General features: G+C 39.3%; 1 protein-coding gene across 1 annotated transcript in view; it reads left to right on the top strand.

Moving 5' to 3' along the window:
- Nucleotides 1-25,803, top strand: part of stxbp5l (syntaxin binding protein 5L) — a gene marked incomplete at both ends in the record, with an annotated part of 133,254 nt that overhangs the window by 86,977 nt on the left and 20,474 nt on the right. The window contains 14 exons of the mRNA XM_080498534.1: nucleotides 281-404; nucleotides 3,743-3,818; nucleotides 4,216-4,370; nucleotides 5,472-5,544; nucleotides 6,467-6,614; nucleotides 7,053-7,120; nucleotides 8,705-8,745; nucleotides 9,668-9,882; nucleotides 10,095-10,270; nucleotides 10,802-10,927; nucleotides 14,487-14,638; nucleotides 17,030-17,098; nucleotides 18,282-18,347; nucleotides 23,083-23,187. Of these exons, the coding sequence (XP_080354660.1) occupies nucleotides 281-404; nucleotides 3,743-3,818; nucleotides 4,216-4,370; nucleotides 5,472-5,544; nucleotides 6,467-6,614; nucleotides 7,053-7,120; nucleotides 8,705-8,745; nucleotides 9,668-9,882; nucleotides 10,095-10,270; nucleotides 10,802-10,927; nucleotides 14,487-14,638; nucleotides 17,030-17,098; nucleotides 18,282-18,347; nucleotides 23,083-23,187 (1,594 nt within the window). The remainder of the gene's footprint in view (nucleotides 1-280; nucleotides 405-3,742; nucleotides 3,819-4,215; nucleotides 4,371-5,471; nucleotides 5,545-6,466; nucleotides 6,615-7,052; nucleotides 7,121-8,704; nucleotides 8,746-9,667; nucleotides 9,883-10,094; nucleotides 10,271-10,801; nucleotides 10,928-14,486; nucleotides 14,639-17,029; nucleotides 17,099-18,281; nucleotides 18,348-23,082; nucleotides 23,188-25,803) is intronic.

Here is a 25,803-nt window from a genome sequence, read left to right as displayed (position 1 = left end):
GATATGTTGTTACAAGCATCCTTCTTTTCCAGCAGTTCTTTCTTTGGACTTAGACCATCTCAGTTGATCAGCCCTCTCTGGTGGCCATACCATATGTTGCTGTAATTCTTTGTTCTTTTTGCTGAAGATGTTGTGAACAAACTCGTAGCCAATCAGAGACATCCCTAATGGTGCTGGAGACGATCCAAAACATCTGAATGCCTGTAATGTTTCACTGTGTGTAATGTGCCAACTGACAGCTTCTAAAAAATAACCCTTCCAACCGGTCTCTTTGGTACAGGCCATCCATTCTGTCAGCTGGCATCATGAAGGGAAGCAGTTCATGTGTAGTCACTCAGATGGCAGCCTGACTCTGTGGAACCTCAGAAACACCACCAAGCCATTCCAAGTCACCTTCCCTCATGGTGAGAGTTGCACTCACAGAAGGCTTTGATAATCCCACCCGGGACCACTGTGCCATTGGGCTCATTTCCGCAACAGCAGACAGAAATAGAATTTGCTGTAAAAGATGGTTTAGAGTATATGCATACGTAATGCAGTACATACTGCACTCAAATCTTCCTCGCCAATGTCAAACAACTTCTCTAATTCTCTTAATGTCAACAAACAGGCGGCCACTAATGTATGTTTAAGATGAATTTATTCCATGAAAAAATATTTATACTAACATATATAAAAATGGTATAAAAATAGAGATTCGTAAGTGCAAACAGCTTATCAGATAAAACACACTACTAAAGTACATTCAAAATACCACCAAAATAAAACACCAGTGGACAGATTTGCTTATTGATTGTATATTACCTTGATTTAAGCAGGTAAATCGTTACGAGCAAATCCTTTATTCTAAATATGTGGGATATTTCTTATACATAAAAACCTTAAGGAGATCAACGATAAGTCAGGTTAATCACCTATTAAAACTTCCATCTGTGTCTTTCCATCAGGTACAGGAGTGATATAATCCTGGTTTCGATCAGGATGTGTGGTACCATGAAAGATTAACATAGATAGCCTGTGGCTGTCGGTCTGATAGGACTGCTTGTATTTGAGTCGTTTTAAGCCAACAACTCCGTCCTTGTCAACCACAGTCATTTCAGGGTGTCTGCACATTTACAACGCGTGACAAAGCTAATCCGAAAATGACGATCATTGTGATGCGCCCGGTCAGCCTGTCAGTGCCAGTTCGTCTGACTGTCAGGTGAGAATCTTCAGCTCAGGTTCAGTTGAATTACTCTGAAGCCAAAAGTAATTTCACAGGCTCTCCTTATGTTTCTTCCCCGCGCCGGGTTGATTTGTGTTCTGGAAAGTCACCCTGACCCCGTCAGGTTTCTGCTTCCTCAGGGTGAGCTGCGATCTCGGGCAAAATCACAAAACAGGAAGAGCGCGAGGGAAGGACATGAGTGATGGGCAGACAGAGCAAACAGCCTGAAGCCTCATGAGTTCGAGCAGGTTGTTTTTGTGAAAGGAGGACAAGGGGACATAAAAATGAATATTTCCCAGAAAATAGGACCAAAGCAGTTATGGACGTCAATAGATGTAAAAAAAAAAATTAATGTCTGACATCATAATGCAAGTTTGTCATTTGTGTAATATCTGTCTCCTGGACATGAAACAAATGTTTAATTGATTTGCAGATACACTTCAAATGTGTAGAGGAATGTTCCAACTTTGGTCAGCCTTTTTGAGTAGCCAATTTAGTTACTTGTGAGTGACACACCACCCCACCAGTTTGAGATAATACTGAAAGCCAGTGCTCTAATATTTTTATTAGATTCAGAACCAAGGAACACCTTTGAGTCTGGATTGAGTCATCAGGCATTTGACAGTGTTTGATGTGATGTTAGACTCACAGATGAAAATATAAGTGACTGACAAAACATCTCGAACAAGACTCAAACTGGGGAAACGTCTTCATAATTTCAACGGCTCTTTCACATGCCTTGTTTACTGGATTCTGTTAGTAGTTGGCTCATATGTCACATTGCGAGTGGCAGGATTGGTGGTGGCCGACTTTCAAACTCATCCTGAACCCTCTGTTGGAGCAACACAATGACTGCACGACTAATGTATAACCCCCACCACATTTAATCAATCCATTAGCCTGAACAATGACATAGCCGTACAGCAGTTCTTAGGAAATACATGAAGCATTTCTAAATCGATTTGCATCAGGACCAAAAATCTGCACCATTATTTTTAATTGATTAAATGAATCAGCATGCAGTATAACATGGAGAATCTACACGGGCAATTATGGTACGGCTACTCAAATTAGAATATACCAGTCAATGAAACAACCTCTGTGCTACTGAAGTCACGCTTTTCAGTTAGTTTTTTTTGTTTTGTTTTTTCTTTTCTAAAGTTATATTCACACATTTAACACAGGCTGACAAAAAGAGCAGTGTGTCACACACAACCTCACAAAAAGCTTAAGAGGCGTCTTTGATCCCACAAACATTTGAGAACTCTGTCAGAGCTTTAAAGATTTGCCCTTTTTATGACAATGATTTACCACAAGCTGTTAATCTCGGCATAATCAGAATTGGAAAGCATATTCCCAAGTTCTACAGTTCATGCATCAAACCTTTTTCTTTCCTAAACATGCTTTATAAAGTTATTTTATAAGCTGACCATAAACATTACTCATTATGGTTTTAGTTATTTATGAAACATGCTTTTTGATGTGCAATTAAGCCGTGTTTCTTTTAATTACTTAAAACATGTCTGCTTCTAAGAAAAAACAAGCGTTGGAAACACTGAACAGACAAATACAGTTTCGGCTGAAATAACCACTTTGTTGAATTTGTCACAGCAATCATTATTCTGAAAAAGTCTCCAGAAATATTTAAAGACTTTTGATTTTTTTTTTCTGTTGCTTCCAGGCAGTAAACCTTTTTGTAGTTTAGAAGTTGAGATTTGTTTTCTTCGTTTTCACATTTTCATTTTTTTTCTTTTTTCTCAAAGTTCTCAAAGTGTGGAGTTTTTTTCCACAGTACAATACTCACACAGAGAAACCCCAGGTTTCAGCTGAGAAATTAACTCTTTGTGTCAACAGCGAAATCTTTTCATTGAGTGGCAGTTTTTGTTGCCCAGGCAAATGCCCTCCAGCCATTGAACATTTCCTGGCAACCCCATTTGATTTGGGACCCACTGGTTGAAAATGACTTGTCAGCTCCCTGACCACTGTCAGCTCCCTCCTTTGTTATGAGGAAGAAAGCTGTATTATTTTTGAAAATTTAATTAAATAGAAAATATCTAATATTATCCAAAAAGTAAAAAAATGTGAGTAAAAATACATAAGATGTGAAACTCATAATTAAAATAGTATTATTATATTTTTGTCTCAATGTCAGCCTGTTATGTTAATTTAATGCAGTTCATGTGTGCATAATTAAACAAGACGTTTAAAGAGGTTTCTGCGTACGGTTATAATAACTTTAAGCTCTTGTCCGTTGCTACTCAGGTAAGCTTGCTACATTCAGATTGGTCATAATGGTACTGGGAGAGCTCAATATCTTCTCAGGTGGTACACACTATAAAGTTTCAGAGGCACTGAGTACTGTAGTAATTTTAAAGTTAACACAAAGGAGAAAATGGATGCAATTGACTGTAGTATGAAAGGAAAGCTGATCAAACCACTGACAAATTTGTGTATTTGTATAAAGAGATGTGTGATAAATAGATAAGGAATCAAATTGTGATTTTGTTTGTAAATATTGATTTTTTTTTTCAAATCCAGGAAAGATACAGAAAGATGGGAGGAAGGAGTCATGTAAACCCATACTCAAAGTGGAATACAAGACCTTAAGAAGCAGGTTTGTTCCTCTAAAATGATTCCCTATTGCCTGTTGTCATCTCATTTTTCATTAAACCCACATTGAATCACACGGACGAAAATTCATTGATTGCATTTCCAGCTCTCTCCCTTTACGAAACAGAGCAGTTGTTAAGTTTGTTGTCTTTAAGTCATATTTTTTTCAGATTTGTGTGCATTTAGATTTTTACTACTGCCATTTGCTACCAGGTTGTCGTCAAAAAAAAAAAAAAAATCAGGCTTTTGCATCATGCATAATGCACATGATATTACAATGGCAATACATTTTCAACATTTTGTACATTTACTTATTTATTTATTTATTTATTGCATCTGAACTCGTATTGATACAATCCAGAAGAACCTCTCGCTAAACTTCTGTGCTTTTTTCACAACAGCGAACCTTTTGTTATCTTCTCTGGGGGTCTTTCATATGACAAGGCGGGACGACGGCCAACACTAACCATCATGCATGGCAAGGCCATCACTGTGTTGGAGATGGACTATCCTATTGTGGAGTTCATGGTGCTCTGTGAGACTCCTTACAACAATGGTGAGTTCACACAGAGTCACTTAGTACACAGCCCAGTGGTTTTGCCTTTTTAAAGTCATGCTCAGAGATTTGGTTCTCGTCCACTTTTTTTTTTTTTTTGGGGGGGGGGGGGTTCAGCTGATTTCAGCCTATTTCAGTCAAATAGCTCCATAAATTCACTGTGTACAGTCAGCATTAAACTTCAGGCACAGTTTGTGACTGTGGAGCAATTCAAAGCGGAAGACAGTCTGAGATTTTCTTCAGGAGTAAGTAGAAGCACAAATACACAAAACATATTATGGATTCATGTTGGTTTTTGCTGTAATTAATCTGTTGCTTTCACAAAGTGTGCCTTGTTATTATTCCAATATTATTACATTGCCATGCTCACAAAAATGTGCTCCTTCACTGTATCTCTCCTGTATATGTTTTGGTTTTTCGGAAAGGTTTTGGACACAAATATATATGCTTGTCAAAACTGTTTCATTACTTGATTTAACCTTTATGTGGACATTTCAATCACAGTGAAATGATCGAAGCAGATGATGGTTCTCTGATCAACTTACATCAATAATGATTGACTGCTAAGACTTTGAGTTCACAAATAATAGCTTGTGATGCAAGCTAAATTATGATCTTTAATTTTTAGTGGTTGACTGGCATATCCATGCAGACCCAATATAAGATTACAAAAGGTATTTGGATCATTAAAGATGCAATTGATTTTACTTATTCCTTTTTGTAATTTGTAATAGTTTAGTACATGTCGGAGCCAGTACTTTTTCACTCAAATAAAGAATGTGCATAGCTTTTCAAACTGTATTTCGCCATGTCTTGTGTTTGCTACAACAACCGCAATGATCATTCATTGAGATAAGATTAAATTAATCATTATTGATGCCTGAATAAAAAAGTCAAATCCAAGCATAATACATATAAATGCAAAGATTACTAGATTATAGGAGAAAAGTTGCTAATGTCACTCCAGGCATTGTGAGATTTCCCATGACTGACTTGAAACACTTCATCATAACACCAATCAGATCTTGTGCAAACCAAATATTTAACTCGAGCGGATATCGATGAAGCGTCATCTCTTTGTGTTTGGTTTGTTTGTTGCAGAGGTTCAGGAGCCTTACGCAGTGGTTGTGCTTTTGGAGAAGGACCTAATTGTTGTGGATCTGACACAGAGCAAGTAAGTGTTTCAAGACAGCATATTTATGCAATTGACAAGACAATGAATGAATCGCATCACCTTGCCTCTACTTTTGATGGACAGTACATCATCACTCCAAAATGAAAGAAATCAATACATCAGGTGGACAGAGAGATCAGAGGTTATATTAAAATAACCCTGTGAGGCCGAAATATGCTTCAAATCTGTCAGTTTAAGTCAGACGAAACTTCTGAAACTACTCGGCTGTCATGTGTTGATGCATATGAGGTCAGCTCACAGTGAGATTGATCAATCTCCCTATCGATCCATCTACAAGTTGTTCTCATCATCTGTGTCTGAAGCTCTTAAGTACAAGCACTTAGTTTGGAACTTTTAGTGCTTTTTTGGATGACTATATTGTAAGAATAGAATTTCTACAAATGTTATCCATTATGTCACTTTGCTGTTAAGGTGAACCTACTGCCACTCCAGTTAGATTGCATATTCAGAAGTATGAAAGTCAGGGTGAAAAATATGGATGGAGTGCATTTTTAAGAGATTAACACGTAAGGCCATGGCGTGTGATTGAGAAGCAGAAATACACTGGTCATGGATGAATGGATGGATGGATGGATGGATGGATTCTTTATTGTCATTGCATCATACAATGGAAGATACAGCCTAGTCTGTATGGTGTACAGACAGAAAATAATAAAATTGATAATACTTACAAAACGCTAACACGATTACAAAAATGGCATAATCATGCAATTGACTAAAAACGTGTGCCCCATAGGTTATTGGTAGCTGCATTGAGTTGAGTCTGTTTATTCTTGTTTTGAATGCTTCGCCTGACGGTACCAGTTCAATGAGGGAGTGTCCACGGTGGGACGTGTCCTTCGTAATACTCTGAGCTTCTTTAAGACAGACTATACCACCTCATGCTTTTTGTATGTTGCAGCTTCCCTGTCTTTGAGAACCCTTACCCCATGGATGTCCATGAGTCTCCAGTTACCTGCACAGCTTACTTCGCAGACTGCCCACCAGACATCATTCCCATCCTCTACTCGATAGGAACCAAACACAAGAAGACTGGCTACAGCCAAAAGGTACAAATAAGGATTTCAGAGCAGGGCGTAATGGACTTCTCATCCAGTTCAGTCTTGTTTGATAATTAATTATATTTACGATGTTTCAAAGAAATATCTCTATACTCTGTTTTCAAAGGCACTTGTGTAATGATGCGCATGTACTTTGTAAGAAAATTATTTCCTTTTGAACTCTCAAGGTTCCCCGCCTTGATCTGTAAGATGAATGCTGTTCAGATTTCATAAGGTTAATTCCACTTTCCGCAGTAATTTCAGCTGTACATGAAATGAATGGCTATCATTAACCTGTGTGTCATTTTAATCAGTTTGGTTTTGTATTTTATCAAAGCAGAGTGTGGTTTTGGAAAATGAAAGCACGCAGTATTGAAGGTTATGCAATATCGTAGATGGTTATTTATTTGTCTTTATAATCAACCCTCTGTAACCTGCCCGTGTCAGGAGTGGCCAGTCAGCGGGGGCACGTGGACATTAGGCTCGCACACCTATCCAGAGATCATTATCACAGGGTGAGTCTGCCATATTGTCAATTTCGTCAAACTTAATTTACTTTCAGGGCCAAATACTTTTTTTAGTTTGTTTTATAATCAGAAGAAGGAATGATAAACTCTAACCATAAATAAAACAAACCTTAAACTTATACTTTTGCTTTAATGCACTTTTTGCAAAGTGTTTCGTTTACACAATATTTAAGCAGCCTTCAACGTGGTTTCAAAACCCCTCCCTCAGTATGACTTTAATAAAAATGCTATATCGCCAACAACATATATAATAAAGTAACTAGTGACCTGTTGCTCATCTCTCGGCTGAGCATTATTGCCTTCTCATGTTTAATTTTTCACTAAGTCTTTAACTAAAACACTGTAAGTCTCATTGGATAAATTATCAACATCAGTTTTATTCTTGCTGATTTTTTTCTTAAATTTTTAAGGTATTTTTTTGCCCTTTACACTTTATGACTTTGTTTAGATCTCATGTTTATAGCTATTTGGGTGTGCGATAAACACAACACAAAGAAATACAAGTCCACTCTCTTTTGTTCGAAGCCAGACATAGACATTAACCTCCTCCAAAGATTTGCACCCCAGGGGGTGTCTGCCTCTCACTGACACTCATGGATATCGGTGGCAGTCAGCCCTTTGAGACCTTCGGGATATTTTTATTCAGTAAAAAACACAAGAACAATGCAACTCTTTCATCATGAACCCTTTATTGCCACAAAGAACTGTTAAAATTAAACTTTACTTCTTCAGCCGTCAACCGACCACCTCAGGCTGGAAGTATTTTCTTAACTGTTCAGCCTGATCATCCTTATTAATCTACCGAATACATTTTGAAATTATAGCACACACAAGTTCATTTTCACTGGGAGAAAAAGGAAAAGAAAAAAAAACACTGATGAAATTTGGGTAGCCAAAGGTTTCTTAGGGGAGCCTCAGACTTGGCCCACATGCTTACTTAAAATGATGTTGGTGGTGAAAGTTCAACAGTCAAGCTCATTACATATAATCTATAAGCCTCGAGAGAGTTTAATATATTTTACATCTCGATACTTGGAAAAGTGTTTATTGGTTTACATAAGTGTGCGTGTGTGAATCAACCACAGGTTCTTACACAGAGTAATGCAAAGGGTAATAATTAAAACCAAATGCATCAAGATAATAATCTGAATAACTTCTAAGATAGCTGTAGAGCAGTGATTTGTGAAATTAGTGACAGGTCTCCCCTCGAGGATATCAGAGAGCTTCAGGCAAAAAATGGGAAAAACATGGGGGCCAGTGCAATGGCTTTTCGAAAAGGTTTTTATTAAAACACAAATTTTCACAACTTAATATATTCTCTATGTAATGGAGGCTAATTGACTCTTAACATAGGAGTTTGTCCAGAACCGTAACTGCTCAGGCTGCAGATTGTATAGAAATAGTTTACAGATTTCTAAAATTCAAAGCGGGAGTGTAGACAAAGATAAAATGTTTTTGAACCTTTGCTATAAAGGTTCGTACACCTCAGAATTTGAACCTTAAATGTTAAAGCTTCTCGCCCTGATTTTGTGAATCTGCTCTCAGAAAGTCCTTTCTTCTCTTTCTGTTCAGACATGCTGATGGGTCAATCAAGTTTTGGGATGCATCTGCAAGTAAGTACTCTTGCTAAGCTCCTCTGTCACTCCTGCAGCTTCACTGAGGGGATACATTTTGTTCAACTCAGGCTTTTGTTACACAGCTCACTTGAGAAAACACTTTTTTTTTTCCCCTCATAAATTCTATGATGAGTATTTTCAGTTTTGCCGTGGGCTTGAAATAAAGCATAGCAAAGCAAATTAATAGCAGTTGTGTGATATGAGGTACTCCAAAGCAAATTAGGTCAATAAATTGCCTGCAGTCGTGTCACATTTGAGAGTGGGTACTTCGAGAAAATAATAACAAAATGCATGTAAATGGATGGTTTCATTGCAAAGTGATACGAGCTTGTCTTCAGGGGCCAAACACCCCCAGCCCACATATCCCATACATTTGCATATGTTCACATTCTCTCATTATATTTGACCTCAGTCAATAAAATGTTCTTTGCCATTAATTCACACAACAGTCTCCATTTCTCCATGTCAATCATCCAAGTTGTAGCCCTGTTCAGTCACTACCAATCAGTTATATTGCTCTTGAATATCCACAACAGCTGCTTTTTTTCAAATGTCCTTTTAGATAGAAGCAGACCATCATATTGTGTGTTAGGCAAAGGTGAAATGGAAAATAAATCAGCCAGTTATGGTCAAAATCACTTCCCTCTCCACCAGACGCATCAGTGGCCTAATGCATTTTATACAGCTGGGCTAATCATAGCCGTGCAGCTTGAAAACTTCTCGCCAAATGGAGGGGAGACATCATTTCAGAGTATGAAAATATTGATGTTAGATTGGATGGTGGAGACAGGCAAAACATCAGTGACTTCTCGGAACTGGTGCCGAGAATAGCTTACAGTTTTATTAACATTGGGAATAAATGTTTAGACAGACATGGTCTTTCAATTTCACCCTTGTCACCAACATTTTCTCAAATCAGTCACACTGCAGATGTTATACAAGCTGAAGACCCCCAAAGTGTTTGAAAAGCCGAAGCCGGGTGAAGGCCGCGCTGCTGAGCTGGTGGAAGAAGACCCCTTCGCTGTCCAGATGGTCAGCTGGTGCCCACAGAGTCGCATCTTTTGTGTGGTTGGCATCTCGGCTCATATCATCGTGTATCGCTTCAGCAAATATGATGCGAACACACAGATAGTGGTGAGTGAAATGAGAATCTTAAAAAAAAAAAGGAGGGAAAAAAAGTGGTAAAATCCAGGGTATTTATGGCCCTGTCAAGAGAGCAAATGTAATGCTGCTAATTTTGACTTCTGCTCTGACATCCTCCGCCACTGTGCGAGCCCTTTGCCCTGGTGGCTGAGATGATGGCTGCTGCACATTCATCGGTATCTCTGTGCCCATTTCATCCCCAGTCATTAGAGGTGCGCTTGCAGTGTGAGCCGGAGGATGTCATCTCCCCATCAGAGAATGAGAACAATCCTTGTTTCTCGGAGCCCGGCTCCCACTCACCCCAGACTCACCACCAACAGCCAGCCAGCCCTGGAAACAGGACACCGGAGGGAACGAAAGACAGCGTCCCATGCCTCAAGTAAGACTTCTTCACACAAATTACAGTCACTTGTGGCAAAAAAATCATCAGCGATCATTTAATCACTAATGGTATTTTGTCATGTATGCAATTATGTATTATTTGAATAATATCAGTTACAGTACAAGATCTGACCTCTTATAATTCACAAACTTTGCTTGAATCATTCTGATCTGATTCATGTTATGACAATTGGTGATTTTTCTCCAAAGTGTAAAAAGATTAGGCTAATTTGGGGCTAACGGGTGGCTCTATATTGTCCTTATGTACAGTATGTGTGGTTATTCTGTGTCTCTGTGTTTGCCCTGTGATGGACCTGTCCAGGGTGTATGCTGCTTCCAGCCAGTCAGCTGTTATTTGCTTACAGTGTCCTGTGAGAAAATATAGCAGTTGTGATTAATTAATTAACCAGCCCCTAATTAGTTAGTATTTATTTATTTTTTTAATTTTTTTAATTAAGTCCAAGTCCACCACCAAGTTAAGGTATACATCTGCAGTCCATCTACAGGCTTGCCTGCTCTCCTGTTTCAGGGTGAAAGACCGAATGGTCCGGGTCCCTCCTGGATATCAGTCTGACCTGGTCATCCAGCTGCTGTGGGTAGACGGAGAACCTCCACAGCAGATCACCAGCCTGGACATCAACTCTGCCTACGGCCTGTAAGTCAACAACATGTCATGTTATTTGTATTATTGCAGTGATGGTCATTCTTATGCTGTTTCTAAGTCAGAACTGCTTCCACTGCTCAGAACAGATATTATATAAGTGAAGCAGATTGTGGAAAGGACACCCAAGACTGACAAAATGCTCTAAAGAATCAGTTTACTTATAGCTTTAATCCAGCGAAGCAGCACATAGCTGGCTCTGTAGAAGCTGCCATAGAAGAATTACATGTCAGTGGTTTCAGTTGTCAGCACGGAAGGATAGTTTGATGGTGGTTTTCATAAATCTACAGAAAACAAAGTGGACTTGAAAGCACACACACCAAACATGTTTGTGTGTGTGTGCAGAGCTCAGCCCATCTGTCACTGTGTGCCTCTGTTAGGCTGCAAATCAAATTCTATAGGCCGAGCTGAGGTTTTCTGAAGAACGATTAAATTAGTGGCATGGATAGCTATTGTGTATGTATACATTTTCAGAGCAATGAATAAACATTACCAACTGCAATTAGCAGACGTAACACCTTTTAGGTTAGTTAAAGTTTAATGAGTAAGAAACAGCTGAAATACTCTTCAGACTTCGACAAAAAATCAAGGTACATTTTAAGATATCAAATTCAGCTTCATAGGCAGTGTTGGGAATAACATGATACGAAGCAAGATGTGAGTAACGGTGTTAGTTTTTGGCATCATCTCTCTAGTAAACGATTTCTAAAATTAAATTACCAATGCAGTTAAAATTTGAAGTTTCAGTGGGCTTGTTACTTGTGGCTTTAACAGTACATGGAAATAGTTGTGTCTGCTGTCTCTCGAGCCTGCTCATAGGAATTGGTTGGGTAACCGATTTTGTTTCCCAAATTGGTTCCCACTTCACTAAACTCCTCCCTACTGAAGAAGGAGCATCTCAATAATCCTGAATTCACTCAGTTTTTTCTGACAGCAATCTGACAGTAAATAGTATCCCATTATAAGGAACTGTAACATTGACTCGTATCCAGTTTATAAATCAGTTTCTTTTAAGAACTGCTCAGAATGTAACATTGTTATCTTCCATAACATGTTTCAACAACAAAATTTAAAGGCAAAGTTCAAAAAGTTTCCTTTTTTTTGCCGTCAGGAAGTGCACCTTAATAGATCATTTGCTATTTTCTTATAATCATATCTTCCAGGTTCGATTATGTTGTGTATTATGACACTGAATACAGTGAGGGGGTCTTTTTCTGTCTGATTTCAGACTTTCCCCCTTAACTTTCAAAGTAATTGTAAAGTTGTTGGGTTTTTTTTTTTCCAACTTTCAAATTGAATTATGTCACATTCAAGTTAAGAAGCCATTTATTGACTTGTCGGGTTCTGAGGACTTCAAGACCTCTTGTATGGCCCTGAATAGCAGCTCTGTTGGCAGAAACCAATAAAATCAGAGTCCCTTTGAAAAACTCTACATGGGTCAAGGCAGTGACATCTTTTAAATGATTCCTCTAAAGTGATTCACAGTTTGAGTGGAATAAGAAGAAATTGATTCATTTGTGCCTTATTCTCACTGGCTGGCTTTCTCAAGAATACTGATGCAACACAGACACACACACACACACACACACACACACACACACACACACACACACACACACACACACACACACACACACAAAAGTTTCTATTTATGCATACACAAAAGAAGAGTATAATGGTAAAAGAAGCTTTGCAATATGAAAGCGTAATAAGCAGCAGCATAGAAATGTCATCTCTCCTCTCGTCGGTCTGCCTGCCCCTTCTTTATCAAGGGTTCCTAAGGGTGCGAGACCCCCTTGGAGGGTCACGAGCAATGAGGTCTAATAGTTTATCTGCACATGTCAAAGAAAACTTTCTGATATTTAAAGAAAAATTGGTGTGTTTGTAGCATTTTGATAAATCCGAAATGGAGTAATAAGAGTCCAAAGCCTTGTTTAGGGTCTAATAGTTGAATCTCAAGGGAATAAGGTTTGGCAATCACTCATCTATAAAGCATAAGTGACTCGACAAATGTTCTCTCTTACTATAAATGGCTTCAAAAATGTATACTACAATTGTTTCATGTGCTTACTTTGTGGGTAATATCGCTGTACTGTAGCTTCCTGCGCGGAATCCTATGCATTAGCCCGGACCAAAAGACCCGTCATTGCTCACTTTCTACCGAATGATATCCACCAAGAGCAGAACCACATGAAATTTAAGGACCACAACTGAGAGCCCTTGAGCATTAATTCCAATATTCAGCAGTTTTAGCTGTCTAGCTATTTGCATTTTCAGCATTTGTACCTGTTTTTGCTGGTTTTGCCTTTCAGCAGTGTTAGAAATGTGAGAGGTTTTAAAATTTTCGGTCGTTTCATCACTTTTCTGTTACAGACTGTTTCGTGGTTTTGTTTTGTTTTGTTGTTGTTGTTGTTGTTTTTTTCTAACTTTTGTATTGTTTGCTCATTACGCTTCACAAGTCAGACATACGAGAAACAACGTTAAATTAGACTAGTGAAGTGAAGAATAGGGAAAGAAGTCTGCCCATGTTAAAGAGTCGCAACTTTCCAAGAAGCCTTTTTTAATCCCGTTTTAATTGGATTCATGGAAACTCAACATGTATGATAAAGGCAGTGGAAAGGGATAACATTGGATGTGATGCATATTTTATTTGGACTGAACTATCGAAACATTATGTTATAGCACATTTGTCATTTCTAACTGTGACAGTGCCATTTAAATATTGTCTGCCAAAAAAATCAAAATTAAAGGTCAACATATTTATGTGTGTGTTGGTGAAAACACAAAGAAGCACTACAGCGAGGATAACGACAAACACTGGGCTCCATTACTAATGGTTTCAAATCACCTGTTATCCACCTAATCCACACTAAATAAATTATTTTCATCAAGTTTCAATCTCAAATCAGGTTTCTCACTGGAATTTGCCATCTGATTCCTCTCCTTTGCTCCTGTGTTGTTCCTATCGATAGGCTTTCAAATGCATAATCACAGTCCCGCAATTATTGTTTACATGAAGCGCATGACAGAGACCCACATTTGTTTGCCTCGTAAAATGTACAATTTTGAGATGGACGCTGTGGAGGATGTTTTCACAGTCTGAACCATCTGACCGCGTGACAGTAACATAAACCGAGCCCGACATGTGGGTGTATAACCACAGAGCAGTGATGGAGAAGGCAGCAAGTGATATTTATGCATCTCCCTCCCATTATTTTGTGTTTTTTTTCTTCTTTTACTTTAGTTGAAAGAACGTTAATAAAGTCTTTTTTTTCCCCAATATGAAATTGTTTTTGAGGTGCTGTATCAATTTGGATTAATGTGTGCCATTAGATCTTTGTGGGAAGTCTCCTGGTGACAATAAAGCAACAGCAGCATGAGCAGAGTGAGATAAAAGCAGGTTTTGGCTGACAGTAATTACACTAAAATGTCACAGTAGAATTGGTGGCGTTTGATAGTGTGAGTCACACCTGTAATGTTGAAAAAAAATTATAATTCTGTTTCCCTCTGTGTGTTTGTGCCTTTTTGCTTTATGATTTGTGTGTGTGTCCAGCTTGGCATTCGGGAACTGTAACGGCCTCGCAGTGGTGGACTACTTGCAGAAAACCATCCTGTTGTGTATGTCAACACTGGATCTGTACGGGGCCACTGACCCTTACCAACGCCTTACTCGTTCCCCTCGCAGAAACAGACAGTCCACCTCAGGTAACACACACACACACACACACACACACACACACACACACACACACACACACACACACACACACACACACACAGACAGCTTCAGTATCCTGCCATGCACATGTGCACATGCACGACAAGGTGCCAATAATGCAGTCATCACATCCAGGCTACTGTATCTCACTGTCTCATCTCTTCTCTAGTCCTCTCTCTTTCTGTCTCCTCTGAGCTGCCTGTCTGCTTTCACTTCTGTCTCCTCTGTTATCTGCTTTTGGAAAGGTTAGCCTGTTCTGTCAGGCAAATCAGACTAATTTCTCATGAATAGGCTGACAATAATTAGCAGGATGGCTAAGGTTTATTCTGACAACACCTGCCTCTGTAATGGCGACCAGTAGTCGCAGAAAGTAACCGAACGGGTTGATACAAATACAGCACATTTTAGGTCCGATGTATTTCAATATTTAGGTTTTCTTTCCATATAGACATTAACAAAAATCTAATTATTATGTTCAATTTATTTTAAAAAGCTGAAAGTCACAACAGTATTTTACAGGCAAAACATAATTGTAAATAGCTTGTAAATTATGACGTTTACTAATAGTACGAAGGACTCTTAGTAAACACCATCATCAGTTTGCTTCTCTGCAAAGATCATCTGTAGTTTTCACTTGTTTTGATGTTGATGACAATGTTGTTATTTTAGATATACAAGCACACTTAATCAATAACAATGAACTAAACTGACTATGTAGTGCCCCTCATACACAACATGCAACTCACAGTTCTTTTACATAAAATTAAAAATAAAAGGATGAATATAAACAAAAAACGATGATACAAGCAAAAACAATATGTCTTCATGAGCTATATTTATAAACCTATTTGTATTATTTAGTTATATCACCACTCAAAAATCAACACCAGTCTTTCCTCTCTTTTCTCTTCCCTGTCACACAATAACATTCAAACAAAACCCACACTCAGTCTGTCTGTCTATCTGTCTGTCTCTCTCTCTCTCCCCCTCTCTCTTTCTGTCTCTATCTCTCTCTCCGTCACACACTCACACCACGATGCAAAGTGCATGTGTAACAGATGGTGTATCATTCCATGATGGCATTACTATGCATGTTGTCTTTTGATTTCTCTGTCCGTTCTGTTTTCAGTCCCGCTTGAGCCCAGATCTGTAGTGAAAAGCCACAGAGGCCTTGTTGTATTTCCTGACCCCTGCCTTTCCTTTTTCCTCTGCTGGTGATGATCCTCTGAAGCACATTATTTATATTTAATTCGCTATAAACATATCCAAATCCCCTGCACAGACCTTACTGTATAAAAATGCAAGTCACATCTTTACCTGACCCGAAGAGAACCTCTAATGGTTAAATATTTTAGAGGGATTAAGCCCATGCACTTGTTTAAAGTATTTTTTTATTACATAATTCCCACAAGTGGTGCATAAAATAGTTTACAGGTGTTCATGAATTGTGGGAAGGGGATTATAAACCCATGATTTTGTGCCACTTGTTTTTAGTTGCTGTTGCACACATACTATTATTAATCTATATTAACAATCGGTCTCTATTGATTCTTAAAAATCAATTTTGATAAAGGAAAAGAAAAGAAAAAAAAGACAAGGTAGTGGTATTTTTTTTTTTAACTCTGCCTGAGTTACTACAATATTTAAGACAGAACTTTCAAAAAGGGCAAGCACAATACACAATGCTCACTAAATCATGCCTCTAAGAGCTGTTTTCTGTCCTTTCAATCACATTTTTAGCTGTTGTCACACCATATATATGTGTGTGTATACTGCATTCCAGTGTACAAACAAAGTGTCTGGATTTCAGTAAAAGCAATTTCCTATTGGTGATATTTTAACCATTTCTTTTTTGTTTGTTTTTTTATATCATAGTTTGCAGTGTTTGACCCAGAGCAGTTAGTGCAGCAATAGATGTACTTCTCTTGCCCTCTCAGTAATTTATTGTTCCCTGCTAACACAGGCATCCTTCTGCAAATAACCAATCACATCAGCATTTCTGGGGTTTGCTTGGTTTACCTTGTCTGTCCTCCCTTGACACTAACTCGGTTGCTGCTTGCTCTTACTTTCGTTTCCACTCTAAGCCAGTGTGTTCTTCTCTCCTCCCTACCACCCTCCCCCCGACCCTTCCTTCGCTCCAAAAATCCTTCCTCTCTTACCAAACTTTGCATTGTCCCTCTCTCTTCTCCCTCTCACGCCACTATTTTTGCCATACTTCCTTTTGTCTCACTGCTCTTACACCAATGTCTTCCCTCTCTCTTCTCTCATTTTCTTTCCACCACTCCACCCGTCCTACCCTCCCTCTTCTCCTCGACCCTCCACCCCTCCCTTTGGTGACTCTGTGGCTGATGGTGTGGGCATGCGGGCCTGCCTGACAGAGTTTTGCATGCGTGGCCTATCTAACTTTTATTCAGATTCAAAGAAAAGGATCCGTACATCCTATCAGAGTAAGTCGGGCCTTCCTAAAGGCTGGGGGACTCTGTTTTTGTGTGTATGTTTGTGTGTGTGCTGGTGGGATGAGGGAGGGGACTCGGTGTTGTGGTGTGACATAATGTGACATCTGGTCTGATTGAGATGAATACCAGCAGGATGGGTGTGGCCATAAAGCAACTGGACAAACCAGAGAAATGACTGGAGTCAAACAGATTGTTTCTGGCAGGGTGTCTGCTACGTTTTGCCATGCACAAAACTTTTTGCATTCTCGTCATGTCCGGCTGTTTGTCCTCTGCTGAAGGGGAGCCACTCCTTTGAGCCTGTTAAATAAGAGCAGTTATAGATATTTTATGCTTTTATGCGATGTATGTTTTAAGCAAAGCCAAGTTAGTGGGGTTAATGAAGCCTCGGCCATGTGCTGGACTAAGTGAAACTGTAATGTGTGCTGTTGTTGGGAGGTTACAAAGGATTTTGTAATTTTGTTCAACAATAAAGCTTTAATCAGAGAACCTTTCAATGTCTTCACTCATTTGTAAAGGCGGAGTAAAACATTGAAAGAAAATTAGCATTAAGAGCTGTGTGGAAAACTTTGACTGAAGAGAAATAATTAAACTAATCCAAATTTTTTGAACTGTGACGACTCAGCGGGGCTATTAATAAGGCTGTAATGAGTGCAAGCTTAAACATCTCACATCAGACAGAAAGAACCAAAAATTTGAGCCTATGTGTTTCACTTCATGTTGCCTTGTGCTTGGTGCATGTGATTAGTTTGTGTGTTCTGTGGTATGTGCCGTGTGCGTGCACCGCTTTTTGATGAGATCCGCACTATGCAGTTGCAGTAACATTGACATCCTGTTGGATCCAAAACGTTCAAGAAATTGTAGTGCAGGTGCCATCAGGGGTCAGCCACTCTGTTCCTGGAAGACTAAATGATCCCCAAATTACTCAATTAAAAAATAATATAAAGAGCACAGGACATCCACTTAGAATGACTTTAGACCTATAAAGTCCCAACAGGATCTTTTCAGAATTACCTGTACAGATATTTGGAGATGTTAATAGCTATATTTCTCTTTTTCTGGACTTTGCGTGGCTGACTTAAACCAAGCCTGCTTATTTTCTGCCATACGAACATGGTTAAGGCTATCTAATGAACTGTGTGTGTTTTATTCTTCTTCCTCCTCCTGGCTGCTGTAGGCCTTACTGAACTTACTGACAACCAGCAGTCCATTGACATGGAGAGAAGCAAGTCGCCTACTTCAGGTAACCCACTACCCCCACACACAGACACACACGCACGCACGCACACACACACACACACTCACACACACACACACACACACACACTTGTGCACCATCCACTACCTCGTCGCCAATCCCTGTATGCAAATGTCTTGTGATTGGCACTCTGAAACATTGCAGGGTTGCTTGTATTTTATTTTTTTTTGTAAAAGTCGAACTGCTGCCTGCCATCTCACCCGTGGCACCACTGGAGTATCTTCACTTGACGAGAGAAGCAGCCGAACTGTGGGAAATTGCATCTCATGTTCAGCGTGTTGCCAAACTGAAGTCTTGAATTTAAAGTTTGGAAAAGAAAATGTGCAGCCTCTCTGTGAGAGAAGGAAGCACAGTTGAATGGGCTGGTGCATGTTGGGGTCTACCGGTTGGTCTCATACTGTGTACAAATTGTCTTTCAGAAAGTTTTTGATCGTTTTTTGTTTTTTTTAATACCACTCTGTCATGTTTATTAAACCAATGTGAATACAACAACTAGTAACACTGGTGTACACCCACAGTTGAATATAGTATTACTTCGAAGCTTAAATATATTTTTAAATAATCAGTCATATAAAAAAGGAGTCCTTTGCAAGATAGTCAGTGAAATACTTGATAGCATCTCAGTGTGGGACTTGAACTTGGTTTTGTTGCCTTGGAATGTAGCATTTACATAAGAGTGACACACTTCCTGGGAAATATGTAGTGCAATGAAGCATATCAAATAATAGCCGTTATTGTGTGTGTTTAATGTTATATTCTATAGTCTCAGTCACACCAAGATTCAGGTTTTCTTTGGGGAAATTTAGACACGGTGCAATCAGATCTTGCATTTCAGACTGGCTGCTCGTGAGCATAAGATATTGTAACTATGTGGATGACATAGTTTTAGTGTTTGAAGATATTTGCTCAAAGACAAAGAAGCAGATCTGCATTTTTTGGGTGTCAGATTCTGCACGGTTTAATCCAACGAGACTTAAATTAAAAAAAAATAGGATCTTTCGTGTGTAGCTCAGAAACATACAGTACATACACTTGTGCCATGCAATTATTTGTAGTCATGTAAACACAGTATTCATGGTGGAGTTTTGGTGGAGGATGTCATGTTGTATTATTTGCTGTAATATTAATAATGTCAAATTACTAATCAAAAGAAGAAGAATATAGATGTGATAATATTTAGTTAGAGTTGGTAAGATGGAGTTTGGAAAAGGAAAAAAAAAAAAGTTAAATTGAAAAAACTAAAATGAAAACTGGTGTTGCCAAAGTGACTTGGGTTATTTGGAAGCCACACATTACTTAGAATGTTAATCTTCTTATTTCTCTTTTCTTTTTTGCTCAGACTTGTTTTTCCCACTATTATTTATGAGAATACTTTCTTTCGTAAAACTTGTGAGGCAATTGAGAAGAAAGTGTTTCAACGTCAGCACCAGTACAGCGTGAAACAATTTCTGCCACACTCTGTAATATCACTTGTAATATTCACTTTGATGGACAATTTGTGCTTTTCAGATGGTTTCCTGGGTACAAAAGAACAATTTTAGGATCTTTTCAGATCTCCAGAAATAGCACACGATCAGTAAAACCTGCCAAAAGACAATGGATAATTGGAAACTTTCAAAGTCTGAGCAAGTCAGTGATACAAGCGCCTTTGAAATGGTAGTCGGACGAGGAAAGTACTGTCGAAGATGTTCGACAAAAACTGCTTCACTCTTGAATAACCTACACAGATGTTGATCTTTACATTGTAAGATATCAGTAGATGGTGAAAAATTGACTCAATATTGAATGTGAATGCAGTATGGATGACAATTGTGGCATTTTGTTTCCAGTAAATCAGTCAAGTGTGTTTTGCAGATGAGAAAGGCTTTTAGGATTCCTGGTGCTCAAACAATTGTCACGGTCCAGAAAAATAATTTGAGAGGGTTCAGCCCACAGAGACCATAGCTGCTGCTTGCTGCCCAATTGGCATCCCAGTAGAGCTTTGCTCCTCTCCGAACAGGTGGTGAGCACTTTTGGCTCTCCGTCGCACAGCCGGATTGTTTCCACAGTGGCCTCATGTGGTCTACCCTTGAAATGACTCCGACTGCGACCCTGCACATGAGACGATATGTTGTGAAACGCTGAGCTGGGGCAACTTGCTTTTATATTGCAGTTCCCAGGTGTGATATTGACAGCTGCTGTTCTGCTGATACCTGCCAGTTGTTGGTTTGGAGGGTGTAAGCCCCTGTCCACCTCGATAGGGACAGCTGAGTGAGGAGTTTGAGTGTTCAGATGGTGAACAAATGTTTCCCAGACATGATTAAGTTGAGACTAAATCAGTTCTCAGCAGATCAAACATTCCTCGTGGCCAGCCGTGGGACAGCTTTGGTCCACCCACAAAGTCCTGGAAGATGTGACTGACGGAGATTGTTTGGGTTGATGTCTGTGTAATGGGAGCAGCTATGTTTAACAGTATTGCACCTTGGCTAGTGGAGCTAACAATCATTACAAAAACGTGTAGGCTCACAGTAAATCTGTGTGGAGGCTTAATCCTGCAGTGATTTACATATCACTCCTAAGATAACAAAAAGCCAGTTCACTTTTCCACATCTCCCTTTTCATGTGGTCTGTTGTGCATATGAATGGGTTGTCTGTGTTTTAGCTGATGACCAGTAGACCTCTTTTAGGGAGTTTTTGTATTCACTAACTTTGAACAGTACAGTTACAATTCGACCGGATCTGATCTGATTTGATGTTTCAAGAGACCCATTCATTTTGCAAGTGCTTAAGATCACTTTAGAACAATTACTGTACATTTAAGTAGGTCTTGCATGTAGAATCATCAGTAATTCACCACAAGTTAATTTCTCTGAAGTACTACAATTGGCAGCTTCCTTTTTATGCTTTCTTCTATATATCCAGGATATACTGCCGCGCTTACTTTCTTTGTTCTCACAGTGTACACTTCAGCCCAGTCTGTGAGCCTCCTAAAGAGCATAACAAGAAAAAAGGAAGAGCAGGACAAGATGTTCTTCGCTGTCATGGTAGAGTGTCTTTCAGTAGTCTGGTGTGCACTGGTCATGGTCATGGTCACTCTGTCCCATTATAAGCGTTCCATTTGTTAATTAAAAGGATGGGAGAATCGTGGAGAGTTGGACAAAAAGACACAGGGGTAGATGACGCACGACACAGCGCTGTGATCAAAAGTCTGATACACTTGAGCATTTACCCAGAGGAGTCGAGGCAGACTGGTGGAGAACTTATATCAAGTGCAGTGCTTTCAAGATATGGAAATGTTAACAGTGGCTAATAGCAGAATAACCGTATTTAAAATGTCAGATCAAGTCATACTGACTCATTTTTCTCTGGGTAATTTTTTTTTTTTTAACTATTTGTTTTTAATTTTATACTGATGTAAATTATGCCTACAGATAAATGCGGCTGTGCAGCTGTACTCTGCTTGACGGTCAAAGAGTTCATGGTTTGTTTCCCCACTGCTTAATATCAACTTCCACTATTCTCTTTGGTCATTAGAGGCTGTCTGACTGTCCCCGTTATTCCAGATGTGCTCAGTCTATTCAAGGCCACATATGGACCGTGGATAGCTTATTAAGGAAGCCAGCCATCACAAAGACTTACCCTCAGTCTCAATAACAGCAAGCATCTCTCTCTCTCTCTCTCTCACTTCCTCTTCACACATCTCTCCCTCTCTCTTTCCTGACCTTTTTCCGTATTCCTTTTGTCATTAGGCCTTGTAATTGGCCCCTCCTGCCTGAAGGCTGTCTTCCCCCCACAAGCCTTCCAGTTGTCTTGATTTTATGTACCAGGGATCTGTTGTTTTTGGTTTGGGTTTATGTGTTATGTTCCCTCTGGGAGCATTATGCCACGTGGAGCTACAGCAGGAGCCTACATGACCAGGCCCTTGGAAAGATGAACTAATAAGATGAGACGCTGGTGATAGGTGCCTGACCCACCAGGATATATTTAGCCATATACACATGACGGGAGAAGTGAAGCAATAGCTGCAACTTCCATTCAGCTCAAATGTTCACATAGCTCAAGCTCTCTTCAACACCTATGTAATATATTAGACTGTTCATGACCAATGACTTTTCATGATCTTTCTAACTTGCTTGATCAACTATTATCATATAAACAATTCTTTAAATGTTTTGTGGTGACATGCAGTTCTACTTTTAATATGTGTTACTATATAGAATCTGACTGGTTGAAGAGTGACAGTAGTGTTATTGTGTTATTGTGTTACAGTGTTATCTGTTTGACATGCTAGTACTCTATATGCTAATGTACTGTGGGTTTGGAAATGTATCTCAATCTTAACAATCCACCTTGAAGCTTCAGCCAGCACTTCCAGTTAAAGTTGTGCCATGAGATGAAGGACTGAAGGATTTTATGGAACTGGAGGAGACACTGAGATGCATGACTTGTAGTTGTGATTTGTTGTTGTTGTTGTAGAAGTAGAGTAGAGTAGCAGTAGTTGTTCGTTGTTGTTGTGTTTTCTTTGTGATTGTAGCAGTTATGAATTATGAAGTCTTCCAAGAGTCCTGCTACTGGGAAGGTATAATTATCCATAACCTTCCTATTGAACCTTCTGTTTTCATTACCTCTTAATTGTTTGCTGCCGATTACCTGCCAGTCTCTCTTCTCCCCAGTTCACCCACTGTGTTTGTCTCTCCCATGTTTCCCTGAAAAGTCTGTTCTGTCGGATCTCCTGTTCCAGTTCATTATCCAACTTCCCTTCACAATGACCCACGCATCCTGCCAGAGCCTGTGGCCAGTCTGAGAGCCAGCCACTGCAGTCCAGTCTTTTACTTACTGGACAATGGTAAGAGGAGGGATGTCTCACTGATCTCAGCCTCTTCGTGGATACCTGCTTGTGGTTTTTCACCTGTGCAGCAATCACGCAACACGGCAGTTAGATAGGCTCATCACAGGTGGTTGGTTTGATGTTGCACCTTGCATGCCGACTTTGCTTCCACACTGTGAGCAACACCACTGGAAAGACACCTCAGACACGATCTCGCCTTATATACAGATAACAAAGTGGGAATGTGGAGAAGGGAAATGTATGAATAAGTTGAAATACTATAAAGCAGGGTTTTTCAAATTGTTGGGCAGGAGCCCCCTGTTAGCATGTACTTTTTCACCACAATGACTTCTTCTTTTTTGATTTTTGAGAATAAATCTTAATATAAAATAAGGAATATAAAAAGCATAGGATAAAACTCTTGTTCCATCGAAACACAGATAATATAGTAAATTTAATGGACAAGAAAAGTGTTTTTAAAACTGAGAAAAGCGAAAGGAAATCCAAGCTTCAACCAAAAAATACCACTTTGCTTGACACAACGCACGTTCAGCCTGAGAGTCGGAGGGGGGCACAATGTGATTCAAGCTCAATGAGTTGGGGCTCTCACCCTCCAACACTTTGAAAATCTCTACTTAAAGGGTGATACTTCAGGGCAATCCACCAGTAGGCATAAATCATTTTTTTAATTAATTTTCTTGTTTCCCCGGTTTTATAAATGTAGATATTCACAGCTGCTGCTAGTATTGCGTGGTAGACACATTTAAAATGAAGTGTTGGTTTGGAAGACAGTTGTTAATGTTTGATTGTGTTGCTTGGTTGGACGTCAATTTAAGTTCTGCCAGTGTGGAAGTTTAGAGTAAATCCCCCTTCTACACTTTACGCCAGATAATATGGCACAAACCGGGGAATGTTTAATCCCTATTCATATTTCCCAAATCAATAAAACATCACTCGATATGCGCAAAATGTTGTGGATGCAGTGCAGATTTGTCACAACATTAAAGCCAATCCACCAAGTTGCTTGCAGTGTAAACAAGCCGACCGGGACTGATTTTCGGAGGAGACTGTCTGTGGCTGCTTTGTCAATGTGTTCCATGCTTTTGTGCAGATGAGTGCTGGTGGTGCATTGGTGTCTCTTCCCCAGATATGGGCGGGGAGGGGGGGGGGGGTGACGTCATGTTTGTTATATGTGGCAGATCTGGGCATTCACCTCTGATCTACCATCATTCGGCAAGGCTGACGGGCTTGGCAAGAAGAAGGAGTTGTACTCCATCCGTGTACTTCTCCTCACCCGTCACTGCCTCTAGTGCTCCATTCTCTGTGACATTAATCATCGTGCCTCCTCAGGAATCACACGTCTCTGTCACGAAAAGGCAAAATGCTTCTTTCCCAGGCTCTGATGCTCAGGGTCTCTTATGTGACTGTGTGTCAATAAACCTCCACTCCTATCTTGTTGTGTCTTTGGCTAACATCCATCACTGTCTTGTTTCTAACTAACTGCATGGTGTCTATTACATGACTGGTTGCAGTGTTGATGAATATGGCTCAGCTTCCTTCGTATGTTTATCAATGCATCAGTGATTTAATCCTGCAATCGCCCCATTTGGGATTTCAGCACTTATTACCACTTTACTATATTCCAGTCGAATTGCATTTCAGGGTGGAATTCTTCATTTATCAACAACTCTAGAAAAAATAAAACATTTAAAAAATGTGTTTTCAGTCTTACTGTCTTATATCAACTCCATGACGTCTTCACCTTCGATAAAGTTAAGTGGCATTATGCTTCACACCTTCACTGTTGTGAGGACCACAAGGTCTCTGGATGAATAATAGGAAATTGGCCTGAGCTTTGCTAAGACCACTATGTTTTTGATATAAGTAAACTGAACTTTATTAAGTGTTTCACAAATGATTCGCAAATCAGTCACTCTCTACTTTGCATTTTTCATACCAAGTATTACCAATAGAGGTTATAGAAACGTGATTGGTGTAATCTGACAAAGACCATTCTGTTAGGCTGAAAAGTGTTAAAATCTTTTTAACGATAGAAATGTTTGGCCTGCACATGTGGTCAACATTTTGTAAGAGTGGTATAAGTCTTTAGAGACCTTTTTAACGTTTTTATTAAAAAAATTTTTACCGAGAGTGAAGGCTGACACCTATTAAATTGTGAATGTGATTTTAAAATGTGTTTATTTTTCCATCAGTGTGCATTGTGAAGACTTGGATAAAATATAGAAAGAAAACCAGTAAAGTAGAAAATGGTGCTGAGGTCGCAAATGGGACAACTCCAATATAAACTGTTGTTGCAAATATGTTATATTTTGTCACATAATGAAGGCACCAGAATGAACAAAACATGGTATCACATTGACTGCCATTGCTCTATTTAATTTGCAGTATTTAAGCACAGAACGGAGATTTTGCTCAATTGACCAAAGTCTACGTTTATGTTTAGTGAGCACATGTGAGAAATTGGTAATGAATGAATCAAATGCAGCTGGGCTCATTTGACTTGTTATAAATGCCCCTTACAGGTCCTGTGAGTTCGGTTATTAGTTGGTTACTATTCCTCTCACAATGAACAACCCCTCGTTCCTCAGATTAGTCTCGCGTGTTCATTTTGAT

This window comes from Blennius ocellaris (assembly GCF_963422515.1).
Source record: "Blennius ocellaris genome assembly, chromosome: 6".
NCBI classification, from domain to species: domain Eukaryota; kingdom Metazoa; phylum Chordata; class Actinopteri; order Blenniiformes; family Blenniidae; genus Blennius; species Blennius ocellaris.
Note: the sequence above shows the minus strand (reverse complement) of the source record. Positions and strands in the feature narration are given on the sequence as shown.